The sequence below is a fragment of the Pseudopipra pipra genome, chromosome 28 (assembly GCF_036250125.1).
Source record: "Pseudopipra pipra isolate bDixPip1 chromosome 28, bDixPip1.hap1, whole genome shotgun sequence".
Classification (NCBI taxonomy): Eukaryota; Metazoa; Chordata; class Aves; order Passeriformes; family Pipridae; genus Pseudopipra; species Pseudopipra pipra.
This window is the reverse complement of record NC_087576.1, coordinates 4,107,213-4,121,856: the sequence shown is the minus strand read 5'-3', so window position 1 is coordinate 4,121,856 and position 14,644 is coordinate 4,107,213. Positions and strand designations below refer to the sequence as shown.

Below are 14,644 nucleotides of genomic sequence, written 5' to 3'. Positions count from 1 at the left end.
GGGGGGAATGGGAGGATGGGGCCCTGTCTGGGGGGGTGGGACTTTCCTTGTGGGAAGGGGGGGCAGGATGGGGCCCAGTGTGTGTGTGGGGGGGGGGGGGGGGCGGGGCTCGATGTGGAAATGAGGGGGTCAGGTTGAGACTCTCTCTTTTGGGGAGGGGCAGGATGGGACCTTTTGGGAATGGAGGGGGGAGGGGTCGGGTCCCCTCCTCCGGGGTCCTCCGAGCCGCCAGGGGGCGCTCGGCGGTGCAGGGCTGAGCCGCGGGGTGACCCCGGCGCGCGCCCCGGGATGGCGGCGGGGCTGGGCCGGGGCCCGGTGAGTGTCCGTCTGTCCCCGCGTCCGTGTGTCCCTGTGTCTGTCTGTCCCCGTGTGTCCTTGTGTCCGTCTGTCTGTCCCCGCGTCCATGTGTCCTTGTGTCCGTCTGTCTGACCCTCTCCCTGTATGTCCCGGCGTCCATCTGTCCCTCTGCGTCCCTGTGTCCGTGTGTCCCTGTCCGTGTCCGTCCCTGTGTCCCCGTGTCCGTCTGTCCCTGTCCGTGTCCCCCCGGTGCCGGTGCCGGCCCGCGGCTCCCCCCGGGAGATGTGTCCCTCCCCTCGCTCCCCTCCCGGGCCCTCGGTGCCCTGAAGGCAGCCCCATTTCCATCCCTCCTTTCCCTGGTTCCCCTCTTCTGGTTTCCCCCCCCCTCCAGTTCGCCCCTTTCTGCGATGCCTCTGAAGGCAGCCCCCATTTCATCCCATCTTCCCCCATTCCCATTCCTCCATCCCTCAGTTTTCCCCCTCTCCCGGTGCCCCCCACTCTGTGCCAGCAGCCTTCCCTTCCCTTGCCTTCCCTTGCCTTGCCTTGCCTTCCCAAACCTTCCCTTCCCTCCTCCCATATCCCCCCCCGGGCACAGACAGCCCCCACCCACTCCCACCCCCAGCCCCCTGTGTGTGTGTTTGGGGTCCCCCCAGGGGGTCCCCTCAGCCCCTGTGTATTTGGGGTCTCTCCAGGGTCCTCCCACCCCGTGTATGTTCAGCATCCCCCCAGGGGGTCCCATCCCCTGTGTGTGTGGTTTTGGGGTCTTCAGCCCCTCTGTGTGTGTTTGGCGTCCCCCCATTCCCTCTGTGTGTGTTTGGGGTCCCCCCATTCCCTTTGTGTGTGTTTGGGGTCTCTCCAGGGTCTGCCCATTTCCTGTGTGTGTGTTTGGGGTCCCCCAAGGCCCCCCACTCTGTGTGTGTGTGTTTGGGGTCCCCCCACTCTGTGTGTGTGTGTTTGGGGTCCCCCGGGGCCCCTCACTCTCTGTGTGTGTGTTTGGGGTCCCCCAAGGTCCCCCACTCTCTGTGTGTGTTTGGGGTCCCCCAAGGCCCCCCACTCTCTGTGTGTGTTTGGGGTCCCCCAGGCCCCCCCAGTCTCCCATCACTGTCCCCCCCAGCTGTTCCTGCGCTGCCGCTCCTGGCGCAGCCTCAGCTCCGGCTCCGAGGGGGAGTCACGCCTGACGCGGGTCCTGCGGGAGAGGTTCCCCAGGGCCTCCTCCATCAAGGTCGTGGACATCTCAGGTAAAGCTCCTTGTTCTCCTCCTCCATCCTCCCAGTTACCCTGTCCCAGAGCCCCGGCGGGTCGGGGCTGTGGGGGCACAGCAATCCCTCCTTTTGCTGGAGGATTTGCTGCCCGTGTCATTTCTCAGGAGGCTGCGGGGCCATGTACGAGATCCACATCGAGTCCGAGGAGTTCAGGGAGAAGAGGACAGTGCAGCAGCACCAGATGGTCAACCAGGTGAGGGGGCTGGGGGTCAGGGGGGACCCCAAGGGGGCACAAAGGGTGTGGAGGGCACTGGGGAGGGCACAGAGTGAGGGTGAGCAGCACAGAGCTGGGCACTCTGGGGCACTTGAACCTTCACGGATGTCTCCCAGAGTCACTGCTGGACACACACCCTGGGACTGGGAGGGGTAGTTCTTCCTTCCCGGTTCAAACCAGTTGAAGAGTGTGTGCAGCTCTGAGCTGGGGGCTCTGGTGGTGTCTGTGCACACTCAGTGCCTGCAGTGCTGCACACACTGACAGGATTTGTGTTGTGCCCGCACCCAGTGGGTGCTTCACACTTCCTTTCCCCAATAATAACCAGTGCAGCCCTCTTTTCCCCTCCCTTCCCAGTTCAAGCCAGTTTAGCTCTGTGTGTGCAGCACTGGGTTGGTGCTTTGGTGCACACACAGTGCCTGAAGTGCTGCACACACACACTGAGAGTGCCTTTCACTGCAGCCCTTCTTTTCCCAGTAATAACCAACGCAGCCCTTTCCCCCTCCTTTCCCAGTACAAAGCCAGCCCTTCCCAATGAACTCTGGAGCTGTGGGTGCTCAGAGCTGTGCAGTTGTGGGCTCTGGGGGTGTGTGAACACAGTGCCCAGCTGAAAGTGGGTGTTGCAGGCACAGTGCTCTGCACAGAGAGGATCAGATGCTGTACAGGGTGGCTAAAACTGCAGCATTTCCCCTGTAACGAAGTGTAGCCCTTTTTTTGCCTCCCCAAAGCCTTTCCCTTTTTCCCTAATCATTATTGAGGAAACAGTGAAGCCCTTCCTGTGACAGTTCAGGTGCTGCTCTGTGAGTGCAGCACTTTGTGGGCACTGTGTGTGCACAGCCCCCCCTCGTGCCCAGCTGGGGGGGCAGCCAGCACAGCCCCCCTTTCCTGCTAATAAATAGAGGCCATTCCTTATTTCTCTCCTCGTAAATGAGGAGGTGTCTGTGTGGCACCTGTAGCTGTGTCCTGTGGGTGCTCAGTGGTGGGGGTGGCACACACACAGCCAGGTGCTGAGCTCACCTGGGCAGTCACAGTCCTGCCCACAGGTGAGTGTTTAAGAGCTCAGCCTGCCCTGTTTTTACCCCAATAATCATCAGAATCATCGTGGAAAACAAGGGCTCAGAGCTGGTGTAGCTCTGGTGTGGCATTTAAAGCTGCCTGCAGCACTTCACAGAATATCCTGAGCTGGAAGGGACCCCAAGGATCATGGATCCAACTCCTGGCCCTGCACAGACACCCCAAAATCCCACCCCATCCCTGAGCGTGTTTTCCAAACCTTCCCTGAGCTCTGGCAGCCTTGGGGCCGTGATCAAATCCTGGGGGGCTGTTCAGGGTGCCCCTGACAGTGCAGGCCTCTTTGGTGTATTCAGAGCTTTGGACCCTCCCTGGGCTGGTTTGTGTCACACACAGGACCAGGTGTCTGCCAGCACAGCAGAACCTGGAATTTGTGTGTGATTCCACGTGAGACTCTGCCCCACTGTTTCTGTGATCCCAGTGACAGCCCCAAAGCTGTGCCCAGCCCTCAGGAGTGACCCCAGAGCTGTGCTTGCCTTGCAGGCCCTGAGTGAGGAGATCAAGCACATGCACGGGCTGCGCATCTTCACCTCCATCCCCAAGCCCTGAGGCTGCTCCACACCAATAAAGTGCTCCAGGGCTGCTCTGGCTCTGCCTCCCTGGATGGATAAACTTCAGCCAGTGTCGTGTTTTCAATCAGGGTGCCTGTGGGACGGGGGAAGAAGAGGAGGAGACCCCCCTCTTCCTCTGAAAGAAGAGCAGGAAGAAACTTTATTATTGCCTTGCCACACAGGAGGGTCCCTCGTGTCCCCCCCATCCATGGGACACCCCAGAGCTGCTCCTCCCTCCCAGGGACAGGGACACCCCCCTGGGACCAGGCACTTGTTTCCCCCCCTCGGTGCTGCTGCCAAGGGGAGCTTTAAGGCTCTGGGCCAAAGTGCACCTCTTATCCTAAAAAAAGCACTTCCAAAAATAAGCTGAGCCACTCTCAACCCCGGCCAGGCGGCTGCAGAGCCCAGAGGGAAACTCTGGGAGCAGGAAGCAGCTGTGCAGGACTTGGAATGTCACCCTGTGAGGGACAGAACCTGCTCCACCTTCACCCAGCCCACAGCTGTGGGGCAGAGGAGCCCAGTGGGGGCTGCACAGCAGGAGTGGAGCCACTTGGTGTGTCCAGCATTCCTGGAGCCAAGCGCTGAGGTGGCTGAAGAAGAAGCAGAAAGGAGAGGCCAAAAGGGTCCCCCCAGGAATGTTTTATCTGTCCTTGGAGCCCAACTTCTCAATCAGTTCCTGCAGAGGAGCCAATTCCCTCCTGTCAATCAGGTTGAACTCCTGGCAAGGGAAAAGAGACAAAAAATTAAAGGCAGCTCTCAAAGAGCTGCTGGAAAACGTGGCTGGTCACCCTGGAAGGCACCGTGTGGCAGCTCCTGGGAGAACCACAGAGGAGCAGCCACCTCTCCCTGTTCTCTGTGGAGAAATCCAAGTGTTTCAGGGCAACAAAACTTCTGCCACGTTGCTGTGCACAGAACAGGATAAAAAGGCACTGGTGCTGCTACTTTTGAGTTGATTCTTAAGCTGCAAACTCCCCCAGGTTCCGTGCTAAGCCTGGGTTTCTTGCTGCAGGTTGATAAGTGAAACCTGAGAGGGAAACTCAAGCATTCACAGCCAAACCCAGCCCCACTTCCTGGAAAAAAACCCCACAAAAAGCCCAAGCCACAAACAGCACAGCTGGGTACAGAGGGGGGCTGGGTGTTATCTCCCAGCACACACCACAGCCGCTCATCTGCAGGGAAGGGCTTCAAATCCAGCTCCCTTTAAATGGGGGACAAGAAAGCCCTTCCCAGCTCACCTGCACGAAGAAGATGAAGTGCTTGAAGGAGGTGTTGAGATGGGCCTCCTCCTGCAGCCGGATCACCGAGTCGAAGTGCTGGTGGTAGATGTGGGCGTAGACACGGAAGAGCCGCTTCAGGATCGTCTTGGCCACCGACATGAAGTTCTTGGGAAAGGGGACACCTGGAACGCACAGACACACAGGGGTGAGGCTGTGCTTGCTCAGGAGGTGCCATCCTGTGTCCCACAGCACCACTCACCGATCTTGGAGGGAAAGAGGGTCTCGTCGTCCAGCTGGTCCTGCACCCACGTCATCAGGTAGTCGATGTATTTGGGTGCCGAGCACTTGATGGGCTTCTTGATGTTGGTGCCGTCTGCCCAGTGGTACTCGTACCTGGGACGGGGACAGGGGTCTGTGCTCCCACAGGGAAAAGGGCATTTTCAGGCCCTGTGACCTCCTCCTTATCTCAGGAAGGGGCCACACTGGTGCCCTGGGGAGCAAGAGCAGTGCCTGGCCTGTTTGAGTTTGTCAAGCCCAACACAACAGCGTTGACCCCTCCAGGGCTTCACCCTCCAACATCACAGGATACACTGTGCTGGATCCCATCAGGATCAGAGTCCAGCTCCTGGCCCTGCACAGACACCCCAACAATCCCACCCTGTCCCTGAGAGCATTGTCCAAACAACCCTGGAGCTCTGGCAGCCTTGGGGCCACGACCAAACCCTGGGGAGCCTGGGCAGTGCCCAACCACCCTGTGGGGGAAGAACCTTTTCCTGAGATCCAACCTGAGCCTGCCCTGACACAGCTCCAGCTGTTCCAGGGTCCTGTCCCTGCTCACAGAGAGCAGAGATCAGAGCTGCCCCTCCACTGCCCCTCTGGATGTTAAAAATGAGCCTCAACTTCACAGCAACCTCCTCTGACATCATAATTTCCTTAAAACAACCCAAAAACTGCCCAAAAGGAAGCCCAGGTCCATCACCCACCATCTGGATAAATTCCCCTCTAGCTTCCAGACACCCTCCAGGAATTTGGCACTCACACAAGACTTCTGTGATAGACTATCCCAGCAGCTGGGAGCCTCCAGATCCAGTCCCCACATGTGCTCATCAATCCCAGGGCCCCTCCAAGCCAGGGCAGACATGGACTGACAGCACCCAACCCACTTTCTCCGAGATCTTCCACAAAATCCCTCAAAATCCCCCCCCCCCCATTTCGACTGTCACCTCTTGCTCTACAAGTGAAAACAGTGCCCTTCAAACATTTCCTGTTGTCACAGGAAATGGCCCCAAAAATAGAGGCAGGAAGTGGCAGTGTTGGGGAGGAAAGCAAGGCAGGATGTTCCAGGGCACCTGCAAGTGCTGCCCAAAGCTGGGCTTAAAAACTGAGAGCCCTGAGCAACCTCACAGAGAAGATTCCCAGCTGGAGCTTTGCCTTGGTAAAATATGAGTGCAGAGCCAACAGCTGGTGTTCTCCCTGCAGGATTCACCCCTAAAATCAATGAGGTGGCCCCAAAATGTTCCTTCACTATCTTCTTTCCACCTTCCACAATGCCCTGACCTTCTCCTACGCAGCAGTAACACCTTGTCAGGAGGCTGCAAGTGTCTCCTAAGAACCACAGCCCTGGGGATGTCCAAGGCCAGGCTGGAGCAACCTGGGCCAGTGGAAGGTGTCCCTGCCCATGGCAGGGGGTGGCACTGGATGAGCTTTAAGGTCCCTTCCAACCTAAACCATTCCATGATTCTCTACAACTATGACAACAAGACCAGACTCTTCCAGTTGAGTTGGATCTCTCATTTTCTTTAAAACCAACTTTTCCAATCTCTTCAGCTTCCAGACATAAGGGCCTGATGGACAGGGAAAAGAGATCCCAGAGGGTGTGACCACAAGCAGGTGAACACCACGAAAAGAGGGCAGTGCTGGGCCTTGAGCCCATGGGGACACATCCCATCCTCTTTTTAGCTTCTTTCTCCACACTGCTGAGTGATCTGTGCACTCACCTGGGTCCCCACAGAGAAGTGTGGCCCTAGCCCCCAGCAGAGCCCTCACCTGGGCCCTGCAGACATGACAGGGCAGCTGCTCTCTGTGCAGAACTCTGTGATGGTCCCGTACAACATGTTGATTTGGTTGAAGAAATCCACAGCTGGGAAGGAAAGGCATCAAGGTGACTCAAAGAGTGAACACAAAATGGTCTCTGAGGATCCCTGTGCACCCAAAAAACCCTTCGAAGAACCAAACATCCCCTTCCATGTGATGCCACCTGGCTCATGACTTTGAAACAGTTCAACCATCCAGGAACTGGAATTTCTCTGTCAATTTTTCACTGCCTGGCTCATTTCCCACCTGCCTTGCACAGCATGAAGCTCCACTTAGCATTCCATATCCTTGGAAATAACAGCTTTGGGTTCCAGGCTCCCCAAAACCCTGACTGATCTGAAAAAACAGGAGAGACTTCCCTTAGCCTGAACTCTCCCTGCTCTCCTTCAAAACTGCTTTTTCCTCCTCTAAACTCCAAAGAAACAAAGTTCAAGGCCACGGGGAGCAGCTGCTAAAAGCAAACTGAACCTGTAGGCTTTGAGAACAGAAAACAAGAAAGGAGCTCCCCAAAGCTGGAGTTCAGTGGAAATACTCCACTTCCTGGATTATTTGGTGCAGCTTTTGCAGACAACAACAGGAACTTTCTAACACCAAAAATAACCCTTCACAAACCCAGCCACCTCTGAGAGTCTGAGCTGGTGAAAACCCACCCCAAACCCACGGCGGGGCAGGTTTGTCTCTTCCTTTTTTCCACTGAGACTTGCTTTCCTTTTATTCCACCTAAGCAGAGTTGCCTGGGGAATTCCCAGGAGTGTGTAGCGATAACCCCCAAGGTTTTTGGGGTTTCCCCCCCAGAGGACTCACTGTTGACAGCAATCCACTCGTTGAGGTCCTCCCCCTCGGGCAGCATCACGGCCTGGCGCAGGTTCCCGCTGCCCAGCGTGGCCTCCGCGTGCTTCAGGAGCTCGTACTGGTGGGAGCCCTCGGGAATGTTCTTCTTGGGCTTGAAGGTCTTGGAGGAACGACTCCCGCTGGAGACGGAGGAGACACGTCCAGTTAGCCACGGAGTCATGGAATCACTGAGGCTGGAAAAGCTCTGCAAGATCATCCAGTCCAACTGTCCAGCACCACCACCAGGGTCACTGCACCAAGCCTCGAGTGCCACATCCACGGCTTCTGAACATTCCCGGGATGGGACTCCCCCACTGCCCTGGGCAGCCCATTCCAGGGCTTCACAACCACTTCTGTGAAGAACTGTCCCTAACATCTCACCTAAACCAACCATTGCTGTGAAGAACTGTCCTCTAACATCTCACCTAAACCAACCATTGCTGTGAAGAACTGTCCCCTAACATCTCACCTAAACCAACCATTGCTGTGAAGAACTGTCCCCTAACATCTCACCTAAACCTCCCCGGGGCTGAGGCTGATGGCCTGAAGCCATTTCCTCAAGTCCTTTTGGAAATAACAGAACTTGGAAATAGTATATATTTGGAAATAATATATAATATCATATGATATTATTACATATAATAAAAGATGTTAATTAGAATAATGCATTAATTATAATAATTAGATATTATATAATGTTATTAAATTCTATGTTACCTAATTATTATATAATGTAATATATGCTATATAATATATATAATACATTATATACTATAATTATATAAAATTAAATATAACATATATATTATATATAACTGTATATATACATAATTATATATAATTGTATATATATAATTATATATACTTATATATAATATATAAAATATATAATATATAATATATTATATATATTATATATATTATATATTATACATTATAATATATAATATAATATATTATATATATTATAATATATATAATATAATATATTATATATATTATAATATATATAATATATATAATATATATAATATAGAAATTATAGATATAATTGTAGATATAATTATATATAATTAAATCTTCCTTCGTGAAGCCTAGCCATGAAAAATTATATAATAAATAATAATATATAATAATATAAGACAATTATATAATTATATTATATAATACTATATACTATGTAATATATATTATATTATATATAACATAATATATAAAATAATATGTAATATATACTTGAAATAATATAACCAACTTGGAAACAACAGAACTTTTGGAAATAATATAACCTGGAAATAACAGAACTTCTGGAAATAACATACCTTTTCTAGAATCAATAAGCATTAATTGTTTTGTTTGTTAAAACAAAATGTATAAACAGGTGACAAAGTGACCCTCTGTGCTCAAACGGGTGGGAAACTACCTGCTAAAAATGTGACTTGAGAGCCTCCTGAAATGCAAACTGTCCCCAACAACCCCCCTGTCTGTCCTGCCTCTCCCAAACAGCCACACTGCCAAAACTGATGAATTTTGGTATTTCTCTACCACAAAATGTTAAATTTCAGACCCTGCCAGCTCCCAGAGAGAGGGATGGCCGGGAGCAGAGCATGGCTCAGGGAAAACGGGATTCTCTGGTTGCCACACAACCCCTCCCTCCAAAACAACCCCTTCCCTCCAAAACTGCCCCCTCGAAGGCTTCCCACCCCTCATGCACCCCCAAAGCCTCTCTCCATGACTCCCTGCCCTCCAGGTCACCCCCCTCCTGCTCCCAGCCCCCTCCTCGTGCCACCGAGGCCGCTCTGCCCCCTCACCTTCTCCCAAGGCTCCCTCCCAAAAAACCCCCACACCCCCACGGCTTCTTCCACTCCTCCCCGTGTCCCTCCAGGGCTTCCTCCTCCCCCCACAGTCTTCCTCAGCCCCTTCTTGTGCATCCCTAAGGAAACTTTTCAAGGTTTTTCTGCTCCCACACACACCCAGGGACCCCCCAAGCCCCTCATGAGCCCCCCAGCCCAATCCCACCCCGGGCTTCCCCCTAAATCTTCCCCTAAGAGCCCTCCCAGGCCTAGTCATGGGCCTTCCTCAGCTCCCTGAAAACCTTCCTGAAAGCCCAGGACTCCTCTCAGGATCCCCCCAGACCCCCTCCAGCTCCCTCACATCCTCCCCCAGCTCCCCCCACCCCAGGAAACCCACAGAGTCTCCCCAAAAAACCTTTCCCTCCCTCAACCCTCTCACAGTCCAGCCCCCAAACCCTCCCCAAACGCTTTCCTCCCGCCCCGAAAACCTCTCACAGACCGAGTCCAAGTGCCCCCCAGCCCCTCCCCACAGGCCCTTCACCTCCCCAAAGCCCCCCCAGCCCAATCCCACTCCAGGTTTCCCCCTAAACCTTCCCCTAAGAGCCCTCCCAGGACTCCCCTCAGACCCCTCCCCACGACACCCTCCAGCTTCCCCCGCCCCAGGAACCCCCTCAGAGCCTCTCCAAAAAAACCCCTGCCCCCCTCAGCCCTCCAACCCTCCCCAAAAACCTCTCATAGGCCGAGTCCCAGTGCCCCCACGGGCCTTTTCCCCCCACCCGAGCCGCCCATGAGCCCCCCGGGGTTCCCCTCCGGCCCGGGGCACTCACAAGAGGAAGCTCATGGCGAGAGAGGCCGGGCTGGGCTGAGGGAGCGGGACCGGGACCAGGGAGAGAGGCCTGGGCTGAGGGAAGGGACCGGGATCAGGGAGAGAGGCCTGGGCTAAGGGAAGGGAACGGGATCAGGGAGCGGGAAGGGGCCGGGCTGAAGGAAGCGGGCTCTGCCCGGGGTCTGTTCAGTCCGGTCCGGGCTGAGGGAGCGGGGTCTGTCCGGGCTCTGTCCGGGCTCTGTCCGGTCCGATCGAAGGGACCGGGGTCTGTCCGGGCTGTGTCCGGTCCGATCGAAGGGACCGGGGTCTGTCCGGGCTGTGTCCGGGCTCTGTCTGGGTCTGTCCGGGCTCTGTCCCGGCTCTGTCCGGTCTCTGTCCCGTCTCTGTCCCGTCTCTGTCCCGGCTCTATCCCGTCTCTGTCCCGGCTCTGTCCGGTCTCTGTCCGGTCTCTGTCCGGTCCCTGTCCCGGCTCTGTCCGGTCCCTGTCCGGTCTCTGTCCGGTCCCTGTCCCGGCTCTGTTCGCTCCGTTCTGAGGCAGCGGGGCCACTCCCCGCGGGCCTCGCCCGGACCGCGCCGTCAACTCTCGCGAGAGCTCCGCGAAGGGGGCGGAGCCTCGCCCGCCGCCGTCACCATGGCAACGGCCCCACGCGCGGGGACACGGGCCTGGGGACCCCCGGGACCTCCCCACGGGGATGGGGACCCTCCAGGGACCCCCCCACGGGGATGGGGACCCTCCAGAGACCCCCCGTGGGACTGGGGACCCTCCAGGGACCCCCCGTGGGACTGGGGACCCTCCAGGGACCCCCCAGGGACCCCCCGTGGGACTGGGGACCTCCCCACGGGGATGGGGACCCTCCAGGGACCTCCCCACGGGAATGGGGACCCTCCAGGGACCCCCCGTGGGACTGGGAACCCTCCACACGGGAATGGGGACCCTCCAGGAGCTCCCCCGTGGGGCTGGGGACCTCCACACGGGAATGGGGACCCTCCAGGGACCCCCCGTGGGACTGGGGACCCCCCAAACGGGGATGGGGACTCTCCAGGACGCCCCCTCCCCCCGTGGGACTGGGGACTCCCAGGAGCCCCCCAATGGGGATTGGGACCCTTCAGAGACCCCTCATGGGCCTGGGGACGTCTGGGACCCCCCCTGGGGATGAGTACCCTCCAGAGTCCCCCATGGGCCTGAGGACCCCCAGGGACCCCTGCGTGGGTCTGGGGACCCCCATGGACCCTCCCCATGGGGAAGGGGACTCTCCAGGGACCCACCCCATGGCCCTGGGCAGGCCCCTAATGGGTCTGGGGACCCCCCAGAACCCCCTCCCCACGACCCTGGGAAACCCCAGGGACCCCCATATAGGCCTGGGGACCCTCAGAGCCCCCTCCTCATGGGCCAGGGGACACTGCAGGGGTCTGAGCACCCACAAAGCCCCTTCCCCATGGGCCTGGGGACCCCCAGAGCCCTGTTCCCATGGGGCTGGGCAGCCCCCCCTGTGGGTTGGGGACCCCCAAAGTCCCCTCCTAATGGGCCTGGGGACTCCCAGAGTCCTGGTCCCATGGTCCTGGGCACCTCCTAATGGGTCTGGGTGCCCCCAAAGCCCCTTCCCCACAGCCCTGGGCACCTTCCACCATGGGCTTGGGGATCCCACCATGGGCCTGGGGACCCCCAGAGCCCCCTCCCCACAGGCCGGGGCATCCCCCCACCATGGACCTTTCCCCTGCCCAGAGTCCCCCCAACTCACAGGCTCTTCCCCACACCCTCCACCAACCCTTCCCCACCTAATTTAACCCCTCCCCAGCTGCCACCTGGCTGAAATCCTCCCAAAAATCCAAAAGTTCATCAACTCCTTTTCCCAGGGCTGATTCCTGCAGGTTTTCACCCTTTTTTTTGCTCCTTACATGGCTCCTTCAACCCTTGTCTTGGGAAGAAGCTGCTGTTCTTGACCTAAAATGACTTTTATAACCAAGGAGTGACCATGAGGAGTTAAAAGCTAAACTAAACACGGTGAGGTTGTTTGTGTAATTTATGTCACCTCCCCCAGCTCCAACAATGGGCACAGTGTGGAACCGGCTCTGCCAGCACGGACTGGGATGGGGCTGGTGATCCTTGGATTTGTTGGACACTCAGGAAGGAATAAAAACCTCCCCAGGCTTTTCTGGCACCTCCATGACCTCGAGATAAACCTCCAAGGTCGCCTTTCCCAGCTCAAGGGGAAGTTGAGGAAAATAAGGACCAAGTTAAGGAAAATAAACACATAGGAGGGGGTTGGAATTGCTCCACTCAGATTCCCAAGGACTTACAGGTCCTTCTTTACCTCTTTTCCTTATCCTGGGCTGATCTCACAGCCTGAGCAGCAGGGGAGGGGGAATTGTGCCCCTCTGCCCCACTCAGGTGAGACCCCACCTGCAGAGCTGCTCCAGCCCTGGAATCCCCAACATCAGAAGGATTTGGAGCTGCTGGAGCGAGTCCAGAGGAGGCCCCGAAGCTGCTCCAAGGGCTGGAGCCCCTCTGCTCTGGAGCCAGGCTGGGAGAGCTGGGGGGGTTCACCTGGAGAGGAGAAGGCTCCAGGGAGAGCTGAGAGCTCCTTCCAGGGTCTAAACGGGCTCCAGGAGAGCTGGAGAGGGACTGGGGACAAGGGATGGAGGGACAGGACACAGGGAATGGCTTCCCAGTGCCAGAGGGCAGGGCTAGATGGGATATTGGGAAGGAATTGTTGGCTGTGAGGGTGGTGAGGGGCTGGGCTAGAATTCCCAGAGAAGCTGTGGCTGCCCCTGGATCCCTGGAAGTGTCCAAGGCCAGGTTGGAGCAACCTGGTCTATGGAAGGTGTCCCTGCCCATGGCAGGGGGTGGCACTGGATGATCTCCAAGGTCCAAACCATCCCACCCAAACCATCCCATGTTCTTGCCCATCTCTGGCAGCTCCAGCTCCATCCCACCAGCAGCACTGGGGGTCTCAGACCCTCCTCAGCTCCAGCCCAGAGGCAGCTGAAAGACTTGGGTTTAACCTGTCACTGTAATGGATTTAAATGCCAGGGAGTGGGGGGAGATGGGATTTTGGGAAGGGATTCGTCCCTGGGAGGATGGGGAGGGTCTGGGCTGGGATTCCCAGAGAAGCTGTGGCTGCCCCATCCCTGGAAATGTCCAAGGCCAGGCTGGAGCAACCTGGGCTAGTGGAAGGTGTCTCTGCCCATGGCAGGGGTGGAATGGGATGATCCTTAAAATCCCTCCCAATCCAATCCATTCCATACCAACGAGCATCATCCACATCCATCCCCTCATGATCTGACGCCACATTTTGCACAAAAACATTTAATTTTTCCGCCTGTGGAGAGCACAGCCAGAACAGGGGAGCATTCCAAAGGGGCAGTGTTATTATGCTGCTGATGATAATAAGAATAAAGTCCTCTCTCCATTGCTGGAGGCTGATGGGAGGCTGCCCTGCACCTGCTCCAGGATGAGATCCAGCTTCCCACTGCGCTCTCCTTGGGTTGCCTTGTTGATGACAGGAGTACAGAGACCAGGCAGACGATCGATGTGATCAATGTCCAATTTATTATTTTAATCAGTTGACTTTGATCCAGTTGAGTTTGTTCCGGGTGCGTGCTCACAACAGGGCCATTGGACAGCTCAGTCTGTGCACGCGCCTCGTGCTCTCAGTTTATTGGACCTGGTGCTCTGTCCACGTGGTCTGAAATCACACTTGGCACGCAAAGCTCCTTCTATTGATGCACCTTTAGGGTTTTTCCGAGATCTGCAGGTGTTTCATTACCTCCACCTTCTCAAGGCTTTCTTACTGTAAACATACTATGTTCTCAAACCTTATAATTACAGACACAAGGCTAACAAGTATAAACACTGTATATTTTCACACTGCTTATAAGTGTAAACATTACACCGCTCGTCACTTCTAAAGTCGTGGCAAGCAAGGCCTGCAGAATGCAAGAAAACTTGTTCAGAGAAATCTCTCTGCTCCGGCCTCATTGCCTGGAACTGGGAACACCTGGAGCCGGGAACACTCGGAACTGGGAGCACTTAGTCCCAAATCCAACCCTAATCCTAACCCTGATCTTAGTCTCAGTCCAGGTTTGGACACACTTAGTCCTGTATTTAATCTTATCCCAGGCTCAAGTCAAGCCCCTGCTCCCATCCCAACCACACCTCTAACCCTAATCTCGTATTTAGCCTTGACCTCAGTCCCAGCTCTAGGCCCAACCCCAGCCCTAAACCAAATTCCACATTTGTTCCTAACTCCAGCCCCAGTTCCAGCCCCAACCCCACCCCTCACCCTAATCCCACATTTAGCCTTGACCCCAATGCCAGTCCTAACCCCAGTCCCAGATTTAGCCCTAACTCCAATCCCAGACCCAATTCCAGCTCTAACCCCAATCCCAACCCCCTTCTAGCCCCGATCCCAACCCCAGCCCTAAACCTAATCGTACATTTACCCCTAATTCCAGTTCCAGCCCAATCCCTCCCAACGTCACCAAAATCCC

The 14,644-nt window shown here is 55.9% G+C and overlaps 2 protein-coding genes across 3 annotated transcripts; one reads left to right on the top strand and one right to left on the bottom strand.

The window, feature by feature from the left end:
* The first annotated feature begins 208 nt into the window (after window positions 1-208).
* On the top strand, window positions 209-3,458 carry BOLA3 (bolA family member 3). Its single transcript, XM_064638066.1, has 4 exons — window positions 209-315; window positions 1,412-1,535; window positions 1,664-1,752; window positions 3,325-3,458. The coding sequence occupies exons 1-4, from the start codon at window positions 289-291 to the stop codon at window positions 3,388-3,390; spliced, it is 306 nt and encodes a 101-aa protein (XP_064494136.1). The 5' UTR covers window positions 209-288; the 3' UTR covers window positions 3,391-3,458.
* A 65-nt stretch (window positions 3,459-3,523) lies between these two features.
* On the bottom strand, window positions 3,524-10,722 carry MOB1A (MOB kinase activator 1A). Of its 2 annotated transcripts, XM_064638065.1 has the most exons (6): window positions 10,155-10,722; window positions 7,508-7,674; window positions 6,656-6,749; window positions 4,869-5,002; window positions 4,628-4,791; window positions 3,524-4,110 (listed from the first exon to the last, which is right to left on the bottom strand). In XM_064638065.1, the coding sequence occupies exons 1-6, from the start codon at window positions 10,166-10,168 to the stop codon at window positions 4,033-4,035; spliced, it is 651 nt and encodes a 216-aa protein (XP_064494135.1). In that variant the 5' UTR covers window positions 10,169-10,722; the 3' UTR covers window positions 3,524-4,032. The 2 variants fall into 2 exon arrangements, with proteins under 2 accessions (XP_064494135.1, XP_064494134.1); XM_064638064.1 differs by lacking the exon at window positions 10,155-10,722 and having other exon boundaries at window positions 7,508-7,730.
* Window positions 10,723-14,644: the final 3,922 nt, after the last annotated feature.

Coding starts and splice junctions, on each gene's coding strand:
- MOB1A (XM_064638064.1), bottom strand. CDS start 7,715: ATGACTCCGTGGCTAACTGGACGTGTCTCCTCCGTCTCCAGCGGGAGT. Junction 6,750..7,507: donor CGAGTGGATTGCTGTCAACA/GTGAGTCCTCTG, acceptor TTTCCTTCCCAG/CTGTGGATTTCTTCAACCAA. Junction 4,111..4,627: donor ACTTCATCTTCTTCGTGCAG/GTGAGCTGGGAA, acceptor TTCCCTTGCCAG/GAGTTCAACCTGATTGACAG.
- BOLA3 (XM_064638066.1), top strand. CDS start 289: ATGGCGGCGGGGCTGGGCCGGGGCCCG. Junction 316..1,411: donor CGGGGCTGGGCCGGGGCCCG/GTGAGTGTCCGT, acceptor TGTCCCCCCCAG/CTGTTCCTGCGCTGCCGCTC. Junction 1,753..3,324: donor AGCACCAGATGGTCAACCAG/GTGAGGGGGCTG, acceptor CTTGCCTTGCAG/GCCCTGAGTGAGGAGATCAA.